We start from the raw sequence: 24537 nt of genomic DNA, 5'->3' as shown, positions 1-24537 counted from the left end.
AGTCATAAATACTTCTAAGGTTTTGTGTTTAATTGCTTTAGAGCCTGTACTTCATTTTCTTGCCTTTTGAAGGAACTGTGTTTGGATTATAAGTAAGTGTTGTTTTTGAACTGTTTTTGATGAACCACATTGTAAAGAATTTCTACTTTGTCACACATAACTAAAAATTCTTTGCATTACAATACTTAAAATTGATTTATATGGCTATATCTAGGAATGTATGGAGTATAGAATCATATTGGTTTGAGAAACTTACTGCTATGTACGTGTACACTGTGTTGGATTTCTCTGACAGTGACTCTCTATGAAGTCGCTGACCATAGTGCTGAACCAAGACAGCCATGTTGGCCATTGCTAAATCTGACTGAAAACTGCACACAGAAATTGTGTAGATGTTCAAATATCATCACTGTAAGAAAAAATTATATATATCTCATATATAATTTTTTATATATTCTTTTTACCCAGATGAAATTTGGTAATCATTAAAATCAACCAAAAATTATGATAGAGAAATTTCATCTCTGAAGCATATTAATATAACATTGATTTTGGGTAATGTCAGTAAAATCAATGGGATGTGTGCTAGAGGTTTTCTCTTTCTTTGCAAGTTGCCACTTACAGATGAAGACAAGATTTTAAAACCAATTTAAGAGACCAGTGAGTTTTCTCAAAAACTGTCCGATTCTAGGGAACACTGCTGTAAACTTCAGTATGAATTTGATATTTGCAATTTTTGGCTTGGTTTTATATCACTGTCAAAGTGGCACTATGAAAACCAATATCAAAACATGTGGTTACCAAAATAATAAAATTAAATGACTCATAAAAATAAGTTCTACTAGAAATAATAATAATAAATGCATTTTTAAATAAAGAGAAAAATATAAATTTGAAATTATAATAATCTTGAGTTAGCATTTTGTTGGAATTTTCTATTGTTTGAAGCAAGATAAACACCAGGTTGTCACCCCAGACAATATTATTGTGTTCTGTATTGTATGAAAATAACACTGATATGAAACCATTGTAGAAATTACCTGAAAGCAATGTTGTAATGTGTTTAATATTTCAGTAAAAAGTACTATTTTACGCATAGAACTTTGACATTATTTTCCTAAAAATAGAATGGGTTGACATGCAGGATCATCAAATTAAGGGTCAAAGGTGACAAACCAGGACAAAGGGCATGCAGCTCATTTCAAGCAATCAGTTTCTAGTTTTTTCATGGCTGAACAAAAGCCTAATTATATAGGAAAAAGGACTTAGCACTGAATGGCCATTTCTATTGGTGGGAAAACATGTTTTAAGTTTTTTATAAATTTTCAAATCAATATTTCTTATTGGGGCATGAGAGAGCCAAAATACTATATTTATATTTTTCAAACAATTCTTTCAGGTACTACAAAACCATTTCAGCTAAATAATTTATACTGTATAAGTTAAAAACAAAATTTACTTTTTTATAGATTAAAAATTTTAGAAGACATGTATAAATTATGTTTTGTCTTTTTTGCATTAGGTTTTTGGTATAATCTCCTTTGCTAGTGAAAATCCTGATTTAAAAAAAAATACATTTATTACACTATTTGGTCACTGGCTGTGTGTAAAAGTGAGCAGCTTCTAAAACATCTCCATCTTTATAAAGTGTTTATTAAAACTATTTCAAGTGCACTAAAAGTTTTCATTTAGTTGTTAATCTCGTGATATAAATTTTTAATCATTAATGTATATCAAAACAAAATGTATATCAAATAAAAGTTTCTTGTTAATGTACTTATATAGAAATATTCAGGTTTACTTAGAATCATTTTTGTTTATCATATCAAGAAGCTCCCCTAGCTGGAATACTCCTCCCACTCATTAGCCCTTGAAATTACCCACTCCTATAAAAACTGACAGCCCCATACCCAGGGGCTGCTCTCGCCTTCTGAGATGCCCACACTGTCTGTGGAGTATGTTTCTCTAAATAAATCCACTTCTTACCTATCCAAAAAAAAAAATGAAGCTATTTTAAAGTTTTTGTCTTAAAATTATGGTAAGCCTTCAAAATATATGTGATCAGCTTTTTAAAGATGGGACTTCTGCCATTATTTTGACTCTTTTAAATTTAAAACCACTAATTTTTTCCTCCTACTCAATATGACCTCAACAAATGACTTAGCTGTGAGCTTTATCATATAGAACTGTTGTTTGATATGGTAGAAAATACAAACTATTTGCATTAGCAAACCCAAGGCTTAGTTGTGTTACAACATTCACATTTAAGCTGAAGAATTGTGTTTACCAATTATTTGTGCTATGGTTGATACCTTTAAACAATCTTGACAATATGCCTGTTGACTTAAATGATTACTCTTTGAAATTTTTTATTTTCTAGAATATATTATCTTTCACTACAGTAGTTACAGAGAAGACTAGAGCTGCCCATATTTTATGTGAAATCATTAAAATTTCAATATGTAAAATGGTTGAGAAAGTTAAATTCATCTCTGATCGAGTAGCAGTATGACAAGTACTAGCCTCTAATTTAAGGTTAACTTTTTAAAATATATTATGAAAAGTAATTTTTGCTCCATAAATATAAAAAATATAATTTTGAAATGTTTTCTAAAGTGATATTGATTTTTTTCTATTCTCTAAAGATAATTTTAAGGTAGTTCAGTGAGGCTTCCTGTTTTAACAGGAAAACAATTACATAAAGTCACAAGTAAACATTTGTCTTAACTTCAGTTTCAAATAGGTTATTTCTTTAAATTTTCTGTATCTGTATAGTTGAAGGTGTAGCATTTTCAGTTCTTTCTGAAGTTACAGTAGGATGTTGAGTTAAATTACACAATAATTTACCCTGATTTTGCTTAGGTGGCATTTGAATTTAGTCTGTTGACTAATTTGTAAAAATATAATTACAGTGAAACATTTCCTACCCATGAAACATTCCTTTACAGGACAGTTTCAGAAACTATTTTTCATAAAGCGCACACATTAGTGTCAGCGTTGAACTTCCGCATGTAATGTTTTATTTCATATGTGTATATGCTATATTTAAGTTATAGTAAGTGTAAATAAATTCTGTGCTTTAGGTATTACTCTGATGTTTGTACTGTGTTCACTCTGGTGTTTGTACTAGGTTTGCTGTGTGACTTTAAGTAATCATTTAAAAACTTTACCCCCAACTAACTGTTCTTCTAAGCAAGGAAAGTCACATTCCTGCCTATTTTGCTTTACAAAGACAGATTGAGACATACTGTAAATAGACTGTAATTTTTTATAAGCCATGCATGAAGTGAATATCTAGCAAACCATAATGTACTTTATGCTTACATTATTTTGAAAATACTAATCATAAGAAACAAAACTTATTGTAGATGTTGAGAAATTATGGTGATGAGAATAATGAAATAAGTTTGCTTTTATTATGGTGAATATTCTTGATTACTAAACCATTCTTTGCCAACCTGAAGTTACTGTTGCATTTTATTAATATTAGAAGTAAAAGGTAACATGATGTAAATTGAATTTAAATAAAGTTCTCAATAATATGTAGTGGTATTTTATTTATTATTACTCAATTCTCTGGGCTTAACAGCTTGTCAGTTTAAATAAATTATAGTGTATAATGCATAGTAGTAATCGTTTTCTTTTACATTGAATAGTTACAATAGTGGATTAACAACATTATGTAATGTACTTGAGAATATTATTTTACATATTTTACTAGGAGGAAATATGAAATCGAGTGTAATGCATGGTGTTAAATTAGGCAATTTTATATTGGTAGGTCTATGGCATATTTAAAATAAAATTATTGAAGTCACTTTATATGTACATACTTTATATTTGCAATAATCAAATGATTGTGTATCACATTCTCTTTTTTTCACATTCTCTTGAAGAAAAGATAGTTTTTAAGAAAAATTTATTTATATGTCCATTTAATTCATGTAAGGCATCCTAGAGATAGTCAACCCAGGTTCAGAAGTTCATTGTCATTGATTCATTAAAAAAAAATGTATTAAACACTAAAGAATATTAGGATTACAATGATGAGCTAAATATGCACTCTCCTTCCTACCATAGAGCGTAGAGTTAAGTTGGGAGAGTGAACAGCATCTTCTTGAGCACTTACAGTTAACTATAGTACAGTGCTGGATGGTAGAGACATTGTACTCAGTATGGAACAGTGAGAAAAACAGGGCCAAGTGGAGATGTAAATGTTAATTACGGATTATTCTAGTGAAGGGGCAGATAAATACATTATAATAAATAAAAATGCTTATGTATAAAATTACAAAAAGCTGTTTTGGGAATATTTCATTTCCATTAAAGAATTATTTTCATTATCATTTTTTTTTCAAAAAATAGTCACCTATAGTAAGAATATAAACATTTAATATTATGAATATTTTATATAACATTAATCTATCATTCCTATCGTAGTTGTTCATATAGGTAGATTTTAATATTCGTCTTTAAACAATTCTACTTTCTCTTCCAACTCTTTTGTTTTTGAAAATTTTTAAATCATTATTTAACATCATTGGAATATATTGATATCTGTGAAATAATTCCACCTTTTCCTTTGAAAAGGATGATAACATTAAAACTATCAATAACTGAAAACATCACATGTAACTTTGGATAGTGAAAAATCTGAACATCTTTATCATTCACATTGACTGGATTTCATTAAACCCAGAAAGCTTAGTTAGAAATCTTAAAATTGAATGTTAGTTAATTCTTACACCATTTGATGTTTAGTTTATTAGATCTATCATTTATGGTAATTTTGCACCTGAATTATTTGAAAAAATAATTTTTGCAAACACTTTGTTTTTTTCACAGCTTTTGAATATGTTATTTTGAACTTTTTTGTAAATATAAGCAGAGAAAATTAAGCCTGGGCTTTGGGCTATTAGAAAAATATGAGCTAGGTTTTGCTGAAATTTATGTATGATATTTAAATACACCCTCACATAAACCAAATGTGTAAAATTAATATAGGCTCAATGTAAAGGAAAAGTACTTCAGTAAGTTTTGATAATGAATTTTGTTAACAGTAGGATCTGTCATTATCTCTGTATTTTGGTTGTAAACAGAGGATAACTGAAGGATTTAATGTACAGAGGTTCACGTGCCTTTTGTTCACATTCTTCCTCTATTCTTTTCAAATCTTACTCAGTAGGGTTGTCATCCTTTGTAAGAAAAGTCTTGGGTCAACATTCAGTAGAACTCTGAATTTGGAAAACCCTCCATTTTGCTTTGAGAAAAAAATGAGATTGTGATTTGAGAATTTACACATAATGATTTATTTTTTGTGAATTGATTTAGTAGATATAGAGTATAAAACTTAGTTAAGAGCGGAATGACATCCTAGTAGTAGCAGGTGAGTGGATGCATGTTCAAACCAATCTGTTTTGCAAGCCATAATAACTCTGACCTGAAGATAAAAATAATAATTCAGTGGTCATCAGGAGTTTTTGTTGCAGTTGCTGTATTTCATTGCTGAGTGACTTCTTTATTGCAAGTTTTACTGTGCTGTGACATCTGCCAGTGGATATGTTTGAAAATCATCACTTACTCATCTTTTAAAAAAGAACTTTTTTCTTTAAAATCTGTGTTAATGCACATTAGATTCCTTTAGTTAAGTTTATTCAGTGATTAAATTTACCACCATTAAAGTTAATTTTTTCTCCAAAAGTATTTATATGTAATAGACCCAGGATCAGTGGTGTAGTATCACAATTTGAGTCTCATGATTTGTCTTCTAAAAGATATCTGAAGAGAATAGTCAAATAAGTTCATCAAGGAACACAATATTGTGGGTTGGGTTCATTGTTAACTGGTTAAAAAAGAATGGGATTCTTGAATTGCAGTGTAAAATTAAATATTAAATTTTTTTTAACTGCATCGTTTCTGAAATCTGAATCTTTGACTACATCTTAATAGGTTTTAGAACATTTTTTAAAATACTGTCCTTGAATTGGAGTGAAAGGCAAGTTTATGCCAATTGGTTATCTAATTTTGCTAGGTGAGTCTTAAATTGTAAAAAACAGAGAAAAGTTTACAGGTCGCTTCACAGAGTCAAAACCTAAGCATTTTACTGCTTTCTAATGAGCCATTAAGCTGAAGAAGAGTCAATTAAATGAGCAATTAATGTAGTACTGACTTGAGCTCTTTGATTTTAGGTTCTTCAGAAGACAATGAGGTCATTCAACCAGGTTTCATCAGCCCCAGGTTAGTCTTTTTTTCAATTACATTTTTACTTAACTGACATTTATTTAAAAAGATCACTGGAGGCATATGAGGAAATGTGACAGCTCTCAGAAATTCTCCACTGTGGCAAGATGGGAATCATATATTCTACTGTATTCTGGATCGCTTCATTTATAAACTAGAACTCCCACCAGAATTGCAAGGGTGAAATCTTCTAATTAACTCTTTTTCCTCCTAATTTTAGCAGTATTGAATTTCGTGATTGCTTTTTCCCTATCTCAGGCAAAATAGATAATATTTAAATGCTTATGGACCTGAATAAAAAGTAGTTGTGGCTTGCTCATTTTTGTAAGTCCTTTTGTAAGTTCATTTTGAAAAGAGGCCTCACAAGTGTTTGTTAAATTAACAATAGAGACTTGCTGCTGTTTTTAAATAATTTACTATAAGATAAATAGTGCGATATATTAGACATTTTTTCAGGAAATTAGAGAATTTTCCTAATCTAGGAAAGTCCCATTTATTTTGCTTTTCACCAGTTTGTATCAAATTAGTTGTTCATTATATTAATAGGCTTCTATGGAGGCTCAGATAGTCAAGATTCCTCCTGCAATACAGGAGACCTGGTTTGATCCCTGGGTCAGGAAGATTCCCCTGGAGAAGGGAATGGCTACCCACTCCAGTATTCTTGCCTGGATAATTCCTTGTACAGAGGAGCCTGGCAGGCTACAGTCCATGGAGTTGTGAAGAGTGGACATGTCTGAGCAACTAACATGCTATTAATACAAAATGCGTCATGTGAACTTTTAACATCTTAAACCTACACTTAAAAATATATATACCCTTTCATTTGTTTCGGTGTACTTTAAAACCTAGGTTTTTGATGTATAAATATTCTCTTGTATTACTGAAACTAACTGAAAACTGACAGCATTCTTCTTTCCAAATGGTTTTATTAGTAACAGTGTATTGCCAGGCTTCCCCCTTGGTTCTGCAGTAAAACAACCTACCTGCTATGCAGAAGACACAGGAGATGGGGGTTCGATCCCTGGGTGAGAAAGATCCCCTGGAGGAGGAAATGGCAACCCAATTTTCTTGCCTGGAAAATTCCATGGACAGAGGAGCCTGGTGGGCTTCAGTCCATGGGGTTGCAAAGAGTTGGACCCACTGAGCCCCTCAGCACTCATGAATGCGGTTAATGTATTATTCTGGCTTCTGCTCTTGTGGATTTAATGTCTTGGCTCTTCTCTTGACGAATGCTATCAAAACTCTTAAAAGCTATAAGATGACAGAGTTCATGAGTATTTATAAGTTCAAGTAAAAAGATATTATTCTAGTATTAAGCTTATCAAATACAGGATTGTAGGTAGAGAGTGGAAAGCAGTAGGGATCAAAAGGTTTAGTGAGTAGACCACTGGCATTGTCTTTTGACAGCACTTTACTTTTTTTCTAGAGTGAATCCTTTGACATAGAGGTGATGCTCTAGAGTACCATGAAAAAGAAGATTCTGAAAAGTTGCCACAATATATTAATTTACCAACTAGTTTCCCCTTACTCTGGATTGTGGTTTTCCTCTGGGGGCATACTGGAGGCAGTCCAGAGGCCCTTTTCTCTTCTGCTGGAAGTAATGTTAACACCAATGTGTTAAGTGAGTGCAATAAAGTTTCATGTCTTTGTTACCTTGTGATTAAAAAGGGGTTGGCCAGGGAGAGGTTGCACTTTCCTCAAAAGAAAGATTATTGTCAGAGATTACATTTATGCCTAAGACTTGAATATCAACTGCTCCAAGGTCCTCACTTTGCAGGTAAGGAAACTGAGGGCTGGAGAAGCTTAATGATCCAAGGTTACAAGGTCATTAAATGGGACCAGAACTCTGGCCTCCAGTTTGTAGCTGGATGCTTTTTCTCCACAGATTTTCCTCTCACACAGACATCTTTAAAGCCTGAAGATTTCTTCTCATTTGCCTCATCTTTTACTCTTGTAGTGTTTTTTCCCTTTCCATTTTCCTCCTATCTTTTCCCTCTAAATAGACTGAAAATGAAGATATTAAAGGAAATACCTAGGAAACAGCCCCTACTCTTATTTGTTTTGATGAGATTAAGTTTTAAAGAATAAACTTTGATTCATTGCTTTCAGAGGGGAAAAAATTGTATGCTTACATTATTTAGTGTCATTTCTGTAGATTCAATATTTATTGCAAAAAGATCTTTAAATTATGAAGCATACCTGTTCAAGTAGTACAGGTGAAAAACATGGGACTCATTTTTTTCAAATAAAACACAACCTTCATTTTGTGCTATTCTGGGCAAGGTAAAATAACTAAATGCTTATTACTAAATGATTTCTCTAACATATTGTGGTCATAATTAAAATTACATAGCCAAGTGTTTGTTTAGGACAATTCAGAAAATACTTGGGAGAAGTGAATAATAAAATTTTTTTGTTAAATTGAAGTATGTTAACTGATTTTTTTGCTATTTGTTTTAAAAAATAAACTTTTACAAAATGATGGTGTTAAAGTAATATCCCCTTTCTGAAATAATTTTGTTGTTCTAAATACTTAACTAACCAAAATGAAGAAAACGTTTGCAAATGGTTGTTTTCAAGCATTGTCTCAATGCTTGAACTATAGAGGCAATTTGTCTGGCAAACTTAAAATGCTATTGTTTTCTGTATTTCCGTAATTTTATTTAATTATACCTAGGGAAATATGTTAAAATATTTAAGGAAAAATTTTAAGAGGTTTTTATAGCTGTGTAAAAATTACCAAATCGAAACAATTGTGTTAAGACAGAGCATTTTGCTTTCAGATAAGGAAATTAAACGAGAACGGAATTGTGCTCTTGGGGAAAAAAAAACAAATAGCCCCCATATTCTAAAGTGCCTCTGTTGGAAGATCAACAGCAGAGGCACTCCTTTCATTTGACTCCGTATTGTAAGAATTTCCAGAAAGTTACTTGCCAGTAAAGGAGTTTACTGAAACGCAGTGGGAGGGATCGGCAACAGTTTGCCCGACGTGCGGGTCCGCAGCTTTTGCGCGGGAAACCTCACGCCGCGGCCAGAGAAGGGGTTCCCTAAAATCGCCCCTGGTCGCCCTCCACTCCCTTTGCCCCCCACCGCCTTCCCCACAGACGGCTTTTCTTGACCCTCCAAAGGCGCACGGCGACGTTTTCGTGGCTTTCCGAAAGGACGGCGGCGCCAGGGGTCTGAAGACAGCTCCATTTTAGGCATGGCCTGGTCGGGGAAAGGGGGTGGGGTGCTCCTTTTCTTGGCCGCTTCTGATAACCGCTCCCCACCCCCCGACTTCACTTTTTTGATTGCGGAGACTTTGACATATCAGAGATGAAGAGATCAGATTATAAATGATATATGTCTGGAAATGCAATGAAGGTAGCAGATTGTGCCAAACGTTGCCTCCATCCCAGTGGAGGCAGGGGTTCCTTTTGTTCGGTGTTCATTTGGTTGGGACAAAATGACAAATGTGAAAGTACCCTAACTAGTGAAAAATCCTCAGCCTTCTTTGGAAGGGCTCAGCTTCTAGAACTGAGGCGGTGATGTGGTGAATAAAGGAAAAGGTGACTGAAGAGAGAAAGGGGAGAGGAAGTGGCAAGGGCGGGCGGTGGAGGGAAGGGGCAGATCCGCTGACCTGGGGGTCTCGGCGACCTTGGGGCGCGGGGCTGCGCCTGAAGCTCCGCGGCTGCGAGGGCAGAGCGGGCTGCAGACCCCGGCCTCATTTGCCGGGAGGGGAGCACGGGTGGAGCCGCTCGCCATGGTGCCGCAGCCCCTCCTCCTAGTTTTAAGAAGAACCGAAGCATTGTTTCAGCTGTATAGAAGTTACTCATTGCTTTTACTTGAAAACAACAACGGTGGGCTCTGGAACCTTTTTAGGCTCCTTGCATTGTACTGTTGGAATTTTTAAAAGAAAGAAAAAATTGTGTATTTCGTTTCGTAACTGTAGAAATTTTAGATTGTGATAACCAACGGGCATTTAATAGGTTATTTCCTTGGTATATATATATTTTTTACCCCCAGTGCATTGAGGATTCTTTGTAGCTACTTGAACTCATTTTAAAGACATTTTGGAAGAAGTATGATAAATCAAGCTACTGAAACATTTGGCTTCCACAAGTATAAAACATTCGTTTTGAGTCAAGCACAGGTCTTTCTGGCACTAAAAACAAGTAGGAAATGAGACAAAAATTAAAACCAGAAGACTTCAGGAAGGTGACAAATTGGAAAGCGTTCTAGGAGATTCAAGGGACCGTTTTAGGTGAAAGAAGAACTTTATGAGCTTAAAAAGATTATGGTTAGTTTTAAACAAGGATCTTAGGCTCAAAAGATTGAGGGCAGGGAGCAGGAAAAGATGAGTCTATGTTCAAAGACAGTGCCATATCCCTGAAATGGAAACTGGTATTTTCTATGTCACTGTCTCCTTTCTCTTCCCTCCCTACCCATTCCCTTCCCTGCTTCTCCTCCCTCTCCTCTCCCCTCCTCTCCTTTCTTTTACTCTCCACACTCCCCCTCCCTCCCCCAGGTATGTAAATGCATTTGCCTTAAATTCTCTGTGAATGAATGTTAGAGGATTTCTCAAAGTTCCCGGTTGGAAAAAGCTTTCTACACGACTTGAAAGGCCGATGTCCCTCTCAGGAAATGAATGAGTCGATAACCTCTGACACCAGTGACCAGTCCAGTGAACCCTACCTTAATTCCACTAATACTGGAGGCCCCCATTCCGGCAAAACTGAATCTCATAATGCGTATCATCCAATGTGGTTCACTTATGGTATTTCCCACTTTTCATCTATGTATTTATAGGTTTGAATTTCATCATATCGAACAAATAAGAATTCAGAACCCACCTACATGTTTCTGAGTTTATGCTGATTAGGCCATTTTCTGATTAAAAACAAACAGATAAAATATTGTTTATCAGATGTGTGTCAGTGACAAAACTAAATTACACTGCCTGTGAATTTTATGATAATTTTACATAATGACATGTCCTCAATTTGTGTTAATACTTTTCATGTTATTTCTGTTATCAGATGTTGATTTTTAAAAGTGATTCATTTAAAATATTAAAACCCCCACTATTGATTTAAATTAATTTTTATATTTCCTATTATTCAAAACATTTAACCTGGAGTAACATTGTTAAAGTTATTTCATTATAGGTCAGTGTAATCAGTTGATTTCTAATAAAGTAATGCCAAATAAATGTTAGCATTTTTTTTTGAGAGCTTCAAGCTTTTGGGACTCTTGCAAAATAATTTGCATTTTTATACTTTTTCTTTCCTCCCTACCAGCTGGCACATGGTTATCTCCCCCTCTCCACCAAAGTAAATAAAATGAGATAGCTTTGCTCTCTCTCTTGAGAAACAACAAAAGAAAGAAACGGACGAAAAATCTTTTCAAATTCATCAGTCTCCAATGAAGCCTTTTACCACAAACAGCTGAAAATAACATTTATTTGTATACATCCATTTATTTCAGATCTGAACTAATTAATTGTCCATTTCATTGTTTAATATGGGGAGGAGGTGTAAATAGGTGGATTCTGTGGGTTTTCCAAAGCATTTGGACTCAGAATCCCTACGTTTTAGTTTGTGTGAAACAGTGTTAAGAGTTAGGAGTGTGTTGGGGGGGAGGTGGATTGCGGGTTTGGTGGGGGAGGGTAAACTCGGTAGCTTTGCCGAAGGGAAGTGGTATCTGTACAGTTTCTCGGTAAACTGCTTGTTTAAGAAAATGGGGGGTGGGGTGGGGGAAAGGGTGGTGGTGCGTTTCAGTGTTTCAAAGACCGGTGTTATTTTATATTCTAAAGGGAATCAAGCATTTCCAATTGATCTATAGTATTTACTCTAGTAGTCGATGAGGGAGGCAATATTGGTGTCAGCATCTAGTAATCAACAATCGTTTGTAACAATCTGAAAGGTAAAAGGGTAAGCATTTTGAAACTGGGGTGCTGGCCGTGGAAGGGACGGTAGGAGCCTAATCCGTTATTAAATTTTCGTTTATTCAACTCTTGTATCCACTGGTAGTGCACTTTTAAAATGTCAGGGTCCAGTCAATAAGATGTGAATTTACCTTTTTCCTCCCAATGGCCCCTCTTTTTCACCCCTCCCCCCAGCCTCGCCCGCTGTTTCTCCCCCACCTCTTTCTCTGGCTCCTCTTCACCTCGCCTGCCTGGCGCTCCCCTCCCCCTCCCTGCCCATACATACGTCGCCTTGCTCTTGGGGAACAATCGCCACTGATTGAGGTTCACTCTATGTTAGGCTGGAAAACTGGGCTGTTATTTAGGAAGTCATTAATCACATCTCCTCCCCCGGAAAGAGATGGCGGAGAAACCTGTGAAGTACAATTCCTTACCAACCCCCTCCAAAATGTTCCGAAACGGTAACCTAAACACAATTTGACTGCATGAAGGTGATAGCGATTTTTCCGGTAGGATTTTATTTTAAATTTGAGAAATATTTCAGGGCACAATCAGGTACTTGTGTGCATTTCTCTTACTGTGGGTGTAGATTACCATTATATAAAGTTTCATGGATGTGTAATTAGGTTCAATTAGATCCTTTGTAAATTGCATATTTTCCTCTAAGAATTGAGTTAAATGTGAAGTTTGCATCCTAAGCAGGTTTGTTGTTACCGATCAGTTGAACTCTTGGGGAGGGGGGAGCATAACATCGGTTGTTTTATTTAAATGGCTTTTCCCCCCTAAATGAGATTATTTAGACAGGCTTGTGTGTAAGGCACGCGTGTGCACATATATGACTGCCGTTTCTTTAAATCGACGATTCCAGAGGACCCTCCATTGTGTTTAAGTAAAAGCACGAAATCGGCATTCTGATTTATCGTAAAGAAGCGTCCCAAATTGTCTTTAAGATAACATGTTTGAGTTTTTCGTGTTCATTCATAAATTATTTTGATGTCAGCATAGATGAAATGGCGATTGGTTATCTCTTCCTCTTGCCAGCCCCTTAAGGATCCGAGGTGAAATTAGTAGCAAGAAAGCATGTAATTGACAAAGTCACGTGTGCTCAGGGGGCCAGAAACTGGAGAGAGAAGAGAAAAAAAATCAAAAGAGGGAAAGCACATTAGACCATGCGAGCTAAATTTGTGATCGCACAAAATCAAGATGTTAGATTGATGCAGAAGACCACTCCGTTCCAAAGGGAAAGTTTTCATCTCACGAGTTTGGAGCAGAGGGCCCGTGGGGCAACATGGCCGAAGGTTAATTTTCTTTTCTATTGTTTTACTGTGATTTTCTCTCTTCCTTCTCCCCCTCCCCCTCTCCCACCCTTCTTTGCCCGTCCCTCCCTTCCCCTTTTTACCCCAATACTGAGCAATACCCCCACCCCCCGTCGCACAGTGGGGCTTTCTGCAACCTATTGTTATAGATCTCCAAAAATGTTTTGTACCGCCCACACTGATTCACAACTTGAAAAGCTTTCAGGGGGCTATTGTTTGAATTGTTTGAGTGTGATTAAGCGCAGTTTCAGTTAGTGAACCCGAGAAAACTTTTATACACCTGCCCCCTCCCCCATTCCACCCTAACTTTAATCGAAAGTTATTGGGGGGGAGGGGAATGCACATTGCAAATAACCCTGGATTCAGTGCTGCCGCATGTGCATTAACTAGTTCTAATCTTCACGATTTCTTTCCTCCTCGTGCATGCCGGAAAGAATTAGTTTCGCTGAAAAATTCTTTTTGTAAATGAGAGTGTTAAATCAGCAATATGCAAGTAAAGTATTGCTTGCTGTACTGTAATATGTGGCTGAAAAACGGAGTTAAGTGAAAAAGTACACGTATGTACAGAAACGTGGAAGTTGTGATCGATAGAACATTGTGGCTTCCTCCCTCCTCCGCTTCCCTCTTTAACCCTTTATTTTTTGCAGAAAAAAAGGAATCAACGATTTAGTAACCCCCCCCCACCATTTCCGCTCCCCGATCCCCACTCCCAAGCAGTACCCCCCCCCCCCCTTCAATGAACTGTTTGGGACTACTGACTAACTGACTTTTTTGTCCTGTTCTACTCAGGCGGGGCAGGCAAAGGTGGTGGAGAAGAGCCCGGGAAGCTGCCAGAGCAGGCAGAGGACGAATCCCAGGTTTTGCACGGAACTGGCCACTGCAAGTGGTTCAACGTGCGAATGGGATTTGGATTCATCTCCATGATAAGCCGAGAGGGAAGCCCCTTGGATATTCCAGTCGATGTATTTGTACACCAAGTAAGCCAGACTGTGGTTTTTTTGTTTGTTTTTTGCTTCCCGTCTTTACTTGTTTCTGTGTGGAGGAACTGACCGATAGTTTTGTCAACTGACTTACAGTAATGTGTCCTTCAAAATCTTTAAAATCACGAGTGATTGTAGTTTTTAGGGTATGTGCATGGGCTCTTTCCTGCGTGTCTTTTCCTAAACAAAATGAAATCTTTGAAATTTCAGTTCTGTGTGCTTGTTGACTTCAGTAATTTCCCCTCTTCTTTGCACAGCGAAATTGTAATGTAGCTTCCGGTGTTACTGGTTACAATATTATGTGGTTTGTGTGTGGAAAATGAATTAAGAAACGGTGATCATACTAAGTTTAAAAAAAAAACATGCCAATTTTTTGCTATAAGAATCTCTAGGTACCCTTATTTTAGATGCCTCTAATAATCACTAGTTTCCCCAATTATTTTATATTTGCCTATAGTCATTTGTAGATTCAAGTTAAAATAATTTGATTTCACAGTAAAATAAAGTCGGACATTGTTGATCTAGTATGGATATGAAGAAATGTAGGAGAGGATTTTTGGTAATCAAACATTTTAGAAACGTGCTCCGAGTAGGGCATAGATCCAAGGATACTGTCTCTTTAAGAGACTGAACTCAAAAAAAGCATGTGGCCAGTGGCGGCTCTAGTTTGTGTGTTTAAAATGTACTAGTTGGCTACTTGAGGCAAATTTCCACCGTTGCTTATATTGTGTTGTAATTTTAAAAGATGCTTAAATAACAAATATGATGTCTTTTCTTCTCATTTTCGCAATTTTATCTGGAAACAAGAAAATGAATACATCTTCCCCTTTCACTCTTCTCTTCTTAGTGAAAAAAGGTATCTACAAGTTTGCAAGCTTAATTATTTAATCCAAATAAGTTGGAGAAATATAAATGATCTGTAAAGAATTATTCGAAGTAAAGGGATTTAAGACTAAAGAGGTTTATTTTAGCTTGACATCTGAGTTAAAAAGAATTGAATGCATGGATATCAGTCTTACAGGTTCACTAACATAGATACATGCAGGAAATACTTAGCGTATTTGCCAAAAAATTATGTTTTGATTGATAGTATGTTGCATGTTCCTGGTAATAATTTACAGCCTCCTTTCCTCCCTAAGGAATATCATCTTCAAATTAAGTATATAAACAATAGAAACATATGAAACCATTTTGTTTTGATCTGTTGTCCTGTGCTTGGTAGCTTCCTGACCTTGCTGTGTGGTGTGTTTTCCTTTCCTAAAGGCCTGGCTATCATTATTGGCTGTTTACATGTGGAAGGATCAGCATAATCTGTGAATTGAAACAGGGTTTAAATACATAAATAGAAGTCCACAGACAGGCTACTGGATTTTATGCCTCCTATTTTATATGGCAGAATGAAGCCCCATTTTCTGCTTTTCTCCTCCCTACACAGAATGACTGAAATCATTGACAAATCCATTTTCTCTCAGGCTCTGGCTTTCCCCTCTTTGAACCTTCTTTAGGTTGTTAAATTGTTCTTTACAATCTCATAAATTTGTTTTATAGATGAATGAAAAAAAAATAGCCCTTTTTTCTTTGTCTTATCACACCTTGTTATAATTTGGTTTTCTATGTTTACCTTTTAATATATTCAAATATTAGACATTTTATTAACTGATATTAATGTTTAGAACAATGAGTCATCCAGTTTTAAGCTATTTCATGGTTATATGTTGATAAGCATTTCTATATCTACCAAATTAAGAAATGCTGTGTTGCTGAAAAAGTTTTTTTATATAAATGGTGAACAGTTTCTAGAGTACAACATTGATTACTCATATTAGATTTACTTTAATCTTTTGTTGCACATCATGTATTTACTAAAGAAGAGTATGAAAATGATATATGTGATTTTAAAAATGTGTCAAATATATGTGTATTTTTCTTAAGAACAGTCTGGATATATTCTTAGGAAAAAGTATGTAAAAGTCAATAAAACTCAAGTATTAGTATTTTTGTGATGTAAGAAAAATCAGGGCAGTAATAATCTCAAATTTAAAATTAAAAAATGATATTTAAGGGCCTTTTTTAATGGTTACAGTATTTGTGTTTTAAAATATATTTATTTTTCTACAGGGAAAATTATTTTGAATCCGTTTCTTTGTTATTGTTTCTGCTTTTGTTTCTTCTTGACTTTGATGTCTAGGTGAAGGGGTTTCTGTCTTATATTGATAACATATAAAATTTTCAGGAAGGCAGAATTCCACTGATTTCAGCAGCGCAACTGCAAGTAACAATTTGATGGCCATAATGATGTGTGCAGGTATCATGTGAGCATCACTTTACAAAATCAGGTTGTGTTTCATGACGATTTCATAGAAGTTTTTAAGACGTTTAAAAAATTTCTTAGCTGCCATTTTTACTGTATGAGCATTTTTGAAAGCATATTAGATTTTGTGTATAATTATAAATTATAATATGTATTCTTATACATTATATATGTATTATTTTGTAATGAAAAGGCATCATAGATAATTAGAAATTTTAAATGTTCACAGTGGCATCTAATTATTATTTTAAATATATGAAATAATGGGAGTTTTTTGAACTGTTTAGAAGTACATGTGTTACCGGAGTTTTAAAAAAGTATTCTGAAACATGGTTTTAAGAGTATATATTCAGGAAAAATTTTAAAAATGGTTTTAGTTACTTTAAAATAATATTTAAAAATTCATGCTAAAGCACCCAGGATATTTTTTTCTCCTTTAAAAATATTGACTGCAAAGAACTGCACATCAAAAGCATTAAGCTGCTATGAAAATTAAGAGAATATATGAATGTATTCTTAAAATAGAGCTGGACATTTTTGGTTACATAATTCTGTTTAAAATTTATTGGCAACAATACAGTCAAACTTTGATTTAGTTTCTATAATGTCACCAAGTCCTAAAAGATAAACCCAAGACTTAGGTACTGTCCTTTCTCTGTCTTCAGACTTGTTGATAAATATAATGAGACTGCTATTTGAACATGGTATGTGACCACTGGTTTAAAATGACTGTCTTCATTGGACTTCCTGATGTTAACTGGTGATTTAAATAATCGTATTTTTATGGATTTGTAATGAATAGATGTATTTTGACACATGTTAATAGTGAAACATTGATAGCATTCAGTATTTTTTAAAACTTCACAAAAAGGTATAAATGTTATATTTGTGAATTTTGTCATAGTTTTAAGGTGTTCCTTAAAATTTTTGATAATGATTTAGTTTGTAAATTGAATAAATTTGTAGAAATTTGTTACGTAAGCAAACAATGCAAAACAATCTTGTCTCTTAACTGAAGGAAGAACATAGATGGTTAATACAGATATGTAAATATAGCTTCCTATTCAGGTTATGTCAAGTTATGTAAGTGCCAATAATTAATACTCTTATCAGTTTATTATTATTAATAAATTAAAAAAAATTTGCACCCACAGATTATATAGTAACATGTTTAAATTACCTGGAAAGGTCTCTTGTCAACTTTCTGAAATATTGTAATCTTTTTTTTTTTTTTATATGAAACTTTTAGTACTTTATTCATTTTCATAGTTTTACAGTATTAGTAAAAAAAACAATGGCCATTATAAATAAGTATAAAATGGGAAGTTGATGAAAAAATAACCCCAAGTCTTCCTTGACTCCCACCCTCCCACCAAAACACTAGCTAGTATATGGCAAATATCCTTTTCACACATTATCTTTAGGCATATATTCACTTTGTAGTGGTGGATGGTTTAGTTGCTAAGTTGTATCTGACTCTTGTGACCCCAAGGACTGTAGCCTGCCAGGCTCCTCTGTACATGGTGTTTTCCAGGCAAGATTACTGGAGTGGGTTGCCATTTCCTTCTCCATGAAATATTGTAATCTTTTAATAGGACTTAATATGTGATGATATTTTTAAATGAATCACATGGTAATTAAATACTAGAACCTTTATGAAGGAGGGCAGTATTACTCAATAACTACCTATTGATGTTATTATGTAACTTTTTCTTTATGTTTTTACATTTTTTACAGATTTTTACATTTATTTTTAAAGTCATTACCTCAACTAATAAGATAAAATGATCATTTGAACTTTGTTTTGTCCAGAGGAAGTATAGAATCCATTCTCCTTATTACTGTCTCTATAGCTCATTTGCATAATAATATTTTCTTGTTGAATTATATATTTGGGAGTGTTAGCCATCAACTAGGATACAGAGAATTTTTAACATAAATATTTCATTTGCTTCACAATTTATGGAAGAATTTTTTTAAAAAATGACCATCATTTAGCAATTATCTTAGTTGTCTTCAATAGTATTTTAATTTGGTTTTGAAGTCTTTATTTACCTTTTAACTATTGATGTTTTCTTCTTATGCTTTCTATTTCTGATTTTTAGTTTGATGTGTATGGAGAATACAAATGCCTGTATTACAAAGATTTTATATATTTTATGTTCCTTTTATTACTTTGCTCAAAAACATATCAAAGAATAATGGAAATAGAAGAAATAAGAGTAATTATTACAGTATAGGATGTAAAAATATTTGGAGATGGCTAATATTTAATATATAATAATTGAAGTATTATACACAGTTCAATTGACGTTGGACAAAGTTCATGACTCAGTGTTTTTAACATTAATTAGCTACACAGTTATGAAAGTTAATTTACTACAATGTGCTCATGTTTAAGGGTTTTTCATAATAGTTAATTGTTAATTTATTAGCCATATCACTTTTGTTATAGTTTAGTATGAAAACATTTTCCAAACTCAGAATACATATGATTATTTTTATCCTTGGTGCTGTTGATAAATGTCACTGTAAAAAAATACATATATTTAGATTGAAGTCTTAGAAATTTAAAATGTGATCATGTAACAATTATAGCTAATTTGTTAGTGAGTTATGCATGTTAACATTTTGAAAATGGTTCCTAAAACTACCAAATTTTCCAGATGAATTTCCCAGTTGACCAATTCGAAAGAATCCCAAGTGAAATGCTTTCAAGTTATTTAATCATAAAGTCACATTTAAAGGTATTTAAATAAAAATTTTATAAGGCTTTAATTATTTTAAAAGATACTGGGTACTTTCCTTCTAGTTTTCAAGTGGTGATCCATTTTCAGGACCTTTTATACTTCTAAACTTCTCATTTGGTTTAAACATAAAATGTGAATTGTGTACATAATTAAGACCTTGTCTTTCCTCCTCATTTTAAGCCGTATTGCTTAAATATTTCCCTCTTATTTAGACCATTCACAGCAAATGAAGCTGATAAATTGAAGAATTGTTTTTTTAAACAAATATGTAAGTTGCAAGCCACTTTCAAGTGTAGCGTAACATCTTATAAGCTATCTTTAACTCATCTCAGAGTTCTTGGGTTCCTTAAGAAATTAAAAACTTGTTACCTGCCCTCAACATGCTAGGTCCTTTGTTGTAAATTTTGTTGCTTTTGACACTAAGGAACCCTAATAAGGGTTTGAATTTGAATTATCTTCCTGTTCAGAAATTATATAATTTCTATTACAGATAGTTTTGTGTATCTTAACTGAGCAGTTTTATTGGTACTGGGAATTTAATTTACTAGTTAAAAATATGATGTACTGTAGTTTTTATTTTTAAACCAAGTATAACCTCAATAAGTAAAGGATATTTCTGACTAATGAAACTGGAAATTTTTTACATTAAATATGATACTTTGTAGACTTGGTTTGAAACTTAATATTGAGAAATTTCTCCCTTGGAAGTTCAACTTGTTCAGTATGTAGTATGGCATTGTAACATACAGTCTATATGAAACAAATTATTTGTATTCTCTAAAATAATTTTATAACATTTTCTAATAATCAGACAAATTGATAGCAGTAATATGTTAAAAAACAAATTGTAGATCAGTGGGAGTACATTTAGAAATGACTTTTGAGTAACAAAAGTGTTCATTGTGTTGCGTTTTGATACATCAGGATTAATCTTATCTTCTATCTGGCAATAAATTAGAAGATTATCTGATGATTGCCCCCCTTCCTATATCTAAATTTTGACAGTTTAGAAATGCTGTCTCAAGTAACTTTTATAGATAATTGGTAGCTTTAGTCTTATATTTCTTTCTATAATCAACCGTAAATTGGAATAAAAATACCTAACTTTTGGTGGGTTTTGAAGACTAGAGCTCTGTTGTATAAACTGCCTAGCAAATATGTGTTGACTAAATAAACTAAAATGTAAACTAGCCTTTGCCACAATAAAATCTTGAGTAAGTTATATATATGATGTGTAACTCAGTAGTGTGTATTTGTGGTCAAAAATTAAACTGGTATCTTTTATGTGCTCTCTGTCAAATTAGACAAAATGTATTGTATAATATTATAGCTTAATTTTAATCACTGAACTATAAGTCTTATAATTTTATGGTATACAGTATGGTTTAATATTGTTTAACACATCAGTAAATAAAGTGAGACTTGGACCTAATTTTGTGATGTTTTTGTTTTACTGCTAATGGTTTGTTGTATCGTGAGGTTTTACCTGTGTATTCAGGTATACATATTCAGTTTGTATATTTTTCAGTGTAAGCTAAGGGGAAGATATGAAATATTGTCTTCAATAGACCTGCTGTGATAATTTAATACCTATTGCTCTATTAATAATTATTTAATCCTCATGAGATACAGTGGGATAGAATTTGGTCAACTAGATCAGTGTTCAAATCCCAGTTTATTATGTTTGTAGGGCAAGTAAGTTACCATGTCAGTGTTTCAGTATCTTACAAAGGAAGGAACAAGAACATACCTGCTTTGTTTAGGGTTATTATGAGGATTAAATGTTACTACACATGTAAAGCATTAAACACAGAGCTGGGCAGATCATAAGGACTCAGCAGTGTTTGTACATAGTTACTGTTACAAAGGAGATGTCATGTGGTAGAATGAGGGAGAAAATACCAGAAAGGAAGGTTTGAGTTTGACTGTGCCACTTGGTGGAGTTCTTGCTTTTGACTAGTTGCTTCCAAGGAGCTTCAGTATTCTCATGGGTAAAATGTGGCAATAATAATTTTGGTCTCTATTTTTGAGGGGTGGGGTAGGGGTCAACTGAGGGAGCATACATGAAAATCATTTAACAATTCTAATGATCCAGGTTTAGTTTTAGTCTTTATTTCAAGCACTGTATTTTTAGTAACACTTTCACCAAATAAATCATTGTCAGAATTTTCAAAAGATACTAAGCTCATGTCAATTATTTTTTGCCTTGTCAACTTAATTGAGGTATAATTTATATAGAATACAGTTCATCAAAGTTAAGTATAAAATGAGACGAGTTTTTACACATTGTGTAACTACCACCACCATCATGATACAGAACATTTCATCACCCCAAAAAGATCCCTTGTGCCCATTTGTAGTCATCCTTGAAGAAGAAAGGCTGGCTCTGTTGTCCTGTATGATATCGATGTCATATTAACTAGTTAACTGCCCTGTTTTCTTTTAACTTTGTGTATTTAGCTATAAGCAACAATCCAGTATCCTTTATGAAATACATTCCACCCTTATTTTACATTCTTTGTTTTTGTTTATTTCTGCTTGCCAATGACCTTTTCCCCACCAGTAGTTTTCTGTGCTTGTGAAAGTAAGATTAATTAGTATACATTTCACTAATCTTCAATCTTAATTTCATTTATCCTAATGGTACTTTTTCACACACATAAACTGCTTGCCTAAAGGACATAATTAAGCTTATTGATACTCATATTTCTTGTCAGAAATTTAATGGATTTCTTTCTCAACTGAGTTTTTGTATAGATATTCTTAGAGTTGTAAATCAGCAAGATGGCTGTATCCAAGTATTAACTTTTAAGAAAATGGTTACTCTAAGAAAAACATATGGTTCGGTAATTTATCTATTCAACTACTTTTTTAACTGATCACATACTAAGTGTAAAATTAATAAGAGTTTTGCTCTCCAGATTGCTGTATGTTCTTCCTATTTTCTTCCTTTTAGCAAACTTCTTAATAAGATTTTTCCAATTAATTCACATTCTCTTCATACATGGTATGGAGCAGGGACTCATTTTCCCATGTACTATTCACTTTCTTTTTACAAAGTTTAATTGTGCTCCTCTACCGGTAATTTGGGGATAATTATGATGAAAAAAGTTTGTTTTTAAACTTCTGAACTAAATGCAATGATTCCTTGCAATCATTCTCATAAGTCTTATATAGTTTTCAGATTTCATGTATAGAAACTAAACTATCTTTAGTATTGCTGAGAGTCAGGTTATTTTATTGTGCTATTAATAAAATGCTTAATTTTACCAACTTTTGTTATAAGACACCTAAAAATCAAACCCCACTGAAATTTGTTACCTTTGTTAATCTTAAAGGTAGCTTCCATTTAAAAATCTTGTATGTTTGCTAATAGCTAAAATATTTATTGTTTTATTCTTTATTTGTAAATTTCAAATTAATTATACTTTGGCTTTCATCTGTTCATGAACGTTTCTTAAGCTCTGTAAGCAATTCCCTAAGTCATTATTGATAGAAACTAGAATGTTCCTAACTATAATTTCTAGATTTTTTTTATCCTAACATGTTTTCTTTCAAATGAATTATCTTTATCTTTAATTCAGTCTGTAACAGAAGTCTGACAACACAGGTTATATGACTTTAAATACTTAATAGATCATTGATGTGTTGTACAGCTTGGAATGAATCCCATCAACTTTTCTCTGAAGCTCAGATTTTTATAACATCATTTTGCTTACAATATGGCAACATTGGTGCTTGGAAACTAATTCCACTTTTCAGCAACTCCTTTAAATAGATTAAATGATACTAGAGACATGTACCTAACACAGTTAAGTATAAGCCATACATTTAAAAAGATAAATGAATAAATCTTTTTCAATTTTAAAAGAAAAAACAAAAAGCTCTTTTTAAGATCGGGTAAACTATGAGTCAGAAACATAATCACAGTCTTGACCTCACTTTTTTTTTTTAGCTCTCTAATTAAAATTTTTAGTTGAATACTAAATCTCAGGACAGTTGGATTTGCATGTTTGCCCCTTTCACTGTTTCCTCCCCCATGCCATTGAAGAATTTTGAATGGGGAGGAATTTGCGCCCTTTGGCTCAGGTTGCAGACCCACTTGATCAAGCCAGAGAAGCCAGGGTCAGAACTATTCATTGCTTATCTTTTCCTTGGGCCACTTGTAAATCCTGCCTTTCTGCTCTGCAAAAAAAAATCTCTTTATATTAGACTTATAATAAAGTCTGGAGAATGAAAATAAGCTTAATAGTTGATGCTTGATTGTGAATCCACATGGGTTAATTTCACTTTTTGAAGTTTTTCATGGCATTACAGCTTATTTGATGTACATAATTTTGTTTAAATGCATGCTATTTCATTAGACATTAGGCATTAGACATTCAAAAGTATCCTCTTGGTAGTGAAAGTATGATATATAATATTATATCTCAGGTTGAGATTTAACACCCTTAAAATATAGTAATTACTGTTAAGTGAATTAAATTAATTTGAATTAAATCTATAAAAAGCCCCAAAGTATTTTGTTTTGAAGTGCTTAATTTCTAGCATGTATGCTGACACTGAAAATTTGCCTGAATCAATTATAGCACAAGTTTATGAACTGTATCAATAATGGTGTAAAGACTTTAAATATAGACCCAGGTTTAAACAAACACAAAACACTTTGTTCTTATCTCAGCATCCCTTAAAAGTATACAGCTCTGGTTCAAGACCTCAGGACCACCCATCACCCTGGACATTGGATACTCCTATTTATTCAAGAAGCTTGTGAAGTATCTGTGTGTCAGTGGGGGGATGGTGTGTGTATCTGTGTAGGGAATCACAGTTAGGTGATTTTATCCCAACAAAACAGCACCATTGTTTATAAACTGAATTATGTTTTCAGTATCTGTAGAATTTCCTAGTTGTAAAAACCTAATTTACATTAAATGTGTTATTTTACGCAAGTGCTGGTTGCAGTTTTCACGTTTTTGATGCTTTCAGAAGGTTAGAGTGGGCGTCCATTAAGATTAACCTCAATCCATTACAGCTT

General features: G+C 33.5%; 1 protein-coding gene across 4 annotated transcripts in view; it reads left to right on the top strand.

The window, feature by feature from the left end:
• LIN28B (lin-28 homolog B) overlaps positions 1–24537 on the top strand; it is a 134441-nt gene that overhangs the window by 3131 nt on the left and 106773 nt on the right. For 2 of the 4 annotated variants that reach the window (XM_069598261.1, XM_069598259.1), the window contains exons 2-3: positions 6189–6237; positions 14251–14438. In XM_069598261.1, coding sequence (XP_069454362.1) covers positions 6204–6237; positions 14251–14438 — 222 coding nt within the window. In that variant the 5' untranslated portion in view covers positions 6189–6203. Of the gene's footprint in view, positions 1–6188; positions 6238–13253; positions 13444–14250; positions 14439–24537 lie in introns of those variants that run through there. The other 2 variants (XM_069598260.1, XM_069598262.1) reach the window with 1 other exon arrangement.

This window comes from Ovis canadensis, chromosome 8, assembly GCF_042477335.2.
Source record: "Ovis canadensis isolate MfBH-ARS-UI-01 breed Bighorn chromosome 8, ARS-UI_OviCan_v2, whole genome shotgun sequence".
NCBI lineage: Eukaryota > Metazoa > Chordata > Mammalia > Artiodactyla > Bovidae > Ovis > Ovis canadensis.
This window is presented reverse-complemented; position numbering and strand designations above follow the sequence as displayed.